Source organism: Amblyomma mixtum, chromosome 10, assembly GCF_055824585.1.
Source record: "Amblyomma mixtum isolate Tamu chromosome 10, ASM5582458v1, whole genome shotgun sequence".
In the NCBI taxonomy this organism is placed as follows: Eukaryota; Metazoa; Arthropoda; class Arachnida; order Ixodida; family Ixodidae; genus Amblyomma; species Amblyomma mixtum.
In genome coordinates, this window is record NC_143021.1 from 109661443 (window position 1) to 109666182 (window position 4740).

The 4740-nt window shown below is 47.2% G+C and overlaps 1 protein-coding gene across 1 annotated transcript; it reads left to right on the forward strand.

The window, feature by feature from the left end:
* The first annotated feature begins 849 nt into the window (after positions 1–849).
* On the forward strand, positions 850–4051 carry LOC149326651 (uncharacterized). The gene is made up of 3 exons (XM_089565115.1): positions 850–1669; positions 2422–2538; positions 3156–4051. Exons 2-3 carry the CDS (start codon positions 2521–2523, stop codon positions 3609–3611), a joined length of 474 nt encoding a protein of 157 aa, XP_089421241.1. The 5' UTR covers positions 850–1669; positions 2422–2520; the 3' UTR covers positions 3612–4051.
* Positions 4052–4740: the final 689 nt, after the last annotated feature.

Consider the following 4740-nt stretch of genomic DNA (forward strand, 5'->3'; position numbering starts at 1 on the left):
AGATGCGGCTGTAATATTTGCGAAAGTTCAACTACGTGTGAAATTCAGATATAAATAACGCCAACGCATGCGGTTGGAAGCGAGGCGCCGGGGCGCGGGCAAACAGTAATCGTCTTCAGGTATCGACTGAGGGCCGTTGCTCTACGAATACAACTCATGGCCACGTTCACATCCAACAAGCTTGTAATAAACATTAGACAGGTGTTTATCATGACGCAGCAGCAGCTCATCAGTGCTATTGGCCAGTGCTGAATTTTTTAGCTTGATAAACGCAATCATCCACCGAAACGCGTGTCGACTGTTCCTCGCCAGATTCTTGCAGTCCCACGAGGGTGAGCAGCTTTTCCGCCGGCTTCAAGTCTCCTCTTTCGTGCAGGGCAACTGGCATTGTAACGCACATTCTGCACGGTCGTTTTACTATGCATCGATGCCGCATGGGACAGCAAGCGGTTGTACACTCCAATGCGGCGTACGGGCCGCGCGCGCGCGCGCTCGCGCGCACACACACACACACACACACACGCACACGCACACGCACACGCACGCACACGCACACGCACGCACGCACGCACGCGCACGCACGCACACGCGCACACACACACACACACACACACACACGCACACGCACACACACACGCACACGCACACACACGCGCACGCACACGCACACGCACACGCACACACACGCACACGCACGCGCACGCACGCACGCACGCGCACACGCACGCACGCGCGCACGCGCGCACACACACACACCGTAACGACAATACAGCGGGCAGGACGCACGCAGCGAACACGGAAGAACAAAAACCGTTCTAAAGCACCTGTTCTGTAACCTGGGGCCCTATTCTCGATATTCACATTCGCCTGTCGGCGCCATATTGCCTCTCTGATTGGCTGTCAGAAGTGTCAATCGCCGTCAATGGGCGTGTCAATCAGGGTCGGTTACGCGAGCACTTTTCGCGGTGACGTCGATTTGACGTGGCATTGAAAATGCATTTTCGTAGCGCTATTCTTGGTGCCCGGCTGGTACATATATGTGATTGTGAAGGGAAAAGAAGCTACAAGCGGTCCGTGCGAGAGCACTTGCGCTCGACTTGCCAATTCGGAGAAAATAGCTGCACACCGGAAATGGCAACTTCCTAAAATCTGATTGGTTGGAACAATATCACGTAAATCACGTGATAGGCACACATTTTGGAGTGATGTCAGAATGACGTTTCATCACGTTTACGTTGTGCCGCCATTGCAAAAAATGGCTGAAATTCGCCGCCATCATTTCGCCCGGCGAAAGGTACCCGAATCATGCAAATGAGTTAGTGAAATGCTGATTTATACGGCGTTAGGTAGCCGCATTTTAACGGGTATTTATTTCAAGACAAAACTAAGCTTACAAAAGTCTTGTTTTGATTGCACAATGTAATGATATCGCGTTGTAAGAGCTCATCTGAAATAAGCAACCCTCGAGAGCGTTAATAGTGAAGGCTTAAGCGTACAGCCGCATGGGGGCGCTAACTGCTCTCCCGTTGCAAACCCTTCGCTCGCGGTGAGAAATCATCCGTCCGTGCGGTTAGTGAAGCGCGAAAATTGCTCGAATGGCGGTGCCGGCGCTGCGATTTGCTGCTCCTTGCATTCATTCGTCGTTTGTTAAACCCTAGAAGTGGGAAAGGTGAGCGACTTTCGAGGTCACCGCGATGCTTTCGAGTTGTCTCTGACTAGACAGCTCGTCTGTGCAATCATCTGACGAGGCATATGGTGTGGTGGCTATGCAAGGATGCATTGCGGCGAGAAGCAGTGCCGAACTGTCGAGCTCTGAGGGGCGATCGCCAGCTGTGAAACGTCGCTGAACGGATGGGCTTTGCCTCGCGTGATGAGCGGATGACACGAGAGGTGTTCGCGCGGCCGAGCAACAAACTCCAGGAATGTGTCGGGCTTCTCGACGAGACATATCCGTGTGTGTGTGTAGCGTCATTCTCATTCCTTTTGCATGCATGCTGCGAATCCGAAATTTTTATTCGGCATTTCGCGTTGCTTTTTTCATCATACTGTTTTCAGTTTTTGCACACGGCTAAAGTTGAGAAAACAAATTCCAGCATGCTAGTACGTTGGTCGATTTCTTTGTTTTTGGTGTTGATGAATGTGAAAGGCAGCATAGGTGAAATCAGCTGGAAGGCGTCGTTTCCTTAAGTGTGGAAAAAAAAATGCGTGAAACTCTTAAAAGAATACTATACCCTGGCTTAAGCATTATTAGTGAAGCACACAAAAGTGATTTTGCTATTCAAGGTAAAATTTTCATAACAGTGTTACATCATCAGTTACACAGCAATCACGTGGAAATGACCGTAGGAGGGTGAAAAAAATCATCTCTCTTAGAGCGCACGAAAAACAAACATGTATGACTCTTGTACATTTTATTTACAGGTGTGTTGTTCCTGCCGGTGAAGGTTCCAGCTCACACGAAGTCTGTGCGGGATCCATCCATGACCCGTTTGTGTGCAATCTCTCTTATGTGCTGCCCGCATGGAAATCGTCAAACTGGTGAGCACGCGCTTAGTGTGCGTGTAGTGGCAAGCATTAAGGAATAACATGTTTCCCTTTAGTAAGATTGCGTACGGCTAATGATATCTGATTGCATTTATATATAGTTTATTCAGCAAGCAAGAACAGTGTAAATAGAACCACATATGAAAATAATGTAAATTAATCATGTCTGTACTTTTCAGGTGACAGTGGAGATAGGTGTGCGTGACACGCAGTGTTGTTCTGTGGTTTTGAATTTCTCTCAGTGACCACAATGTCAAGGTAGCCCCATTTCGATTGGTGCAAAATGCGAAAGCATGCATATACTAAAAAACTCAAGGTAGTCATAAACAGTTAAACTTGTGCCCTTGCTTGCAGTGCATTCTGTAGCGGTTTTCTTGAGTATAAAAAGACTGTAGTAATTATTTCTGTGCATCAGTTTGGGAAATCTGCCATCAAGTACCTTTAGCTATACAGGAACAGTTTGTTTTGATACTAACGATTGGTTTTGCAGTGAGCGTATTTTACATTTGTACGTAAAACTAGACTATTTTCTAACACAATGTCTAGCTCGTTGGGAGATTTCAGTGCACAGCATTGATTAGTGTGCAGGTGATGGTGTGCATCTTATGCAGATGTGGCAGACCACCCTCACCATGGGGTCTCATGTGCTCTGGAGCCAGGATACCAGATTCATGTTTGGTCACCTCCCAGCTGGTCTGGTTACCCAGCTGGGTGGCCATACCGGGCTCCTGAGGTGTCTGCAAAGGCCATGGTACAGCATGGTCAAGAGTCCTCTGCGAAGGTCACCACAGCTTGCATTGTGCAACCCAACACATTCATCCACACTCAGCTGCAGGACCATGACACCACTGGCAAGTGGTGGTAATAGCAGGAGCACCAACATCTACAACAAGGAGGAGGACACAGCACCATTTGGATTCTGCCTGACAGACCGGAAGTGCATGATCAGCAGCTGCGTGCGGGAATTGCACTCACTGCCACGGTTTTCACGTGTAGCTATGCCACAAGTAATCAGTGTACATTTGCTCTGCTTCAAGTTTGATGGCATACTGCTAGGAGGCCGGTGAAGTCTTCATCATTTTGGTGTTCTTCATTAAGCTGGACCATATTGGTGGTATGCATGACAGTAGAAATCAGTTTTGTCTGGTGCTGCAGTTTTTTGTGAGTCAGGAAGTGTCCCAAGTGTTTTCAACCTACCGTCTGCCAACTTGCTGAGTGCGTGCTTCAACATATGCTTTGGTGATTGTGAAGAAGTGCTTTCCTTCATGTGGTGCCTCCCTATGTGTTCTGCTTGTACACAACGCACATTTTATTTGGTCCTTAAGTTCAGTGAAAGACAGGAAGCCACCAAAATGTTTTCCTTCTAGCACCAGGGTGTTCACTGCACATGCGTTCACCAGTGCTTTTCTGTTTGCTTTGGTGTTTGTTGAGAGCTAGCAGTCCACAACATCCTCAACATACAGCATGGTTGCTGTGTCTCTAGTCATTTGCAACATCTCTTCTTCAGAGTGCAACACGTCTTGTGTAGCACTGTTTGTGTGATAAGATTGCAATATGCTTTGTCTCATGGCATCTGGTTGCCTCTGTGTGCTTGCTTTCGACTGCCTCTTTCACATGCTGCTTCTAGTTATACAGCAGTGAACTATTTTTCCTGAAGGAAAAGTCACGTAATTGTTTCGTGGTCATTTTCTCAGATGAAAATGCAAAGCCTGGCCAGCGCTCTGACACGTGTACCCATTCCCATCTTCTAGCTCAAATTTGTACCTGTGACGAAAACCTAGAAATTGTACATTAATTCAGTTGAAGGTAAATGGAGGCATAAATTATGCAGCTGGACGTAATTTGTGTTTCAATAATAAAGCTCCAAATGGCATTTTGTAGCTGGAACGGTATGATCCGGTTCAATAATTCTACTGGAAATGGATCATAATAGTCGTAGTAGTAGTAGTAGTAAACTTTGTTGATCTTTCTGGGTTACTCAGGCGGTCTTCCCAGGTTTGGGATTTTTTTCTCTTTCCAGGATTTGCGGTCTGTGTTGTTTTTCTGCATGCATTGGAAGATCACTGCCCACCTGTCCTCCCAGTGAAACTCTGTTAGATCCCATTTTCATTGACATGTTCCCTTGCGTTTTGCTTCATGCAAATTGGGGATGCTGTTTGGTCATTTTATGAAAAATCCTAGACAACCTGCTCACCC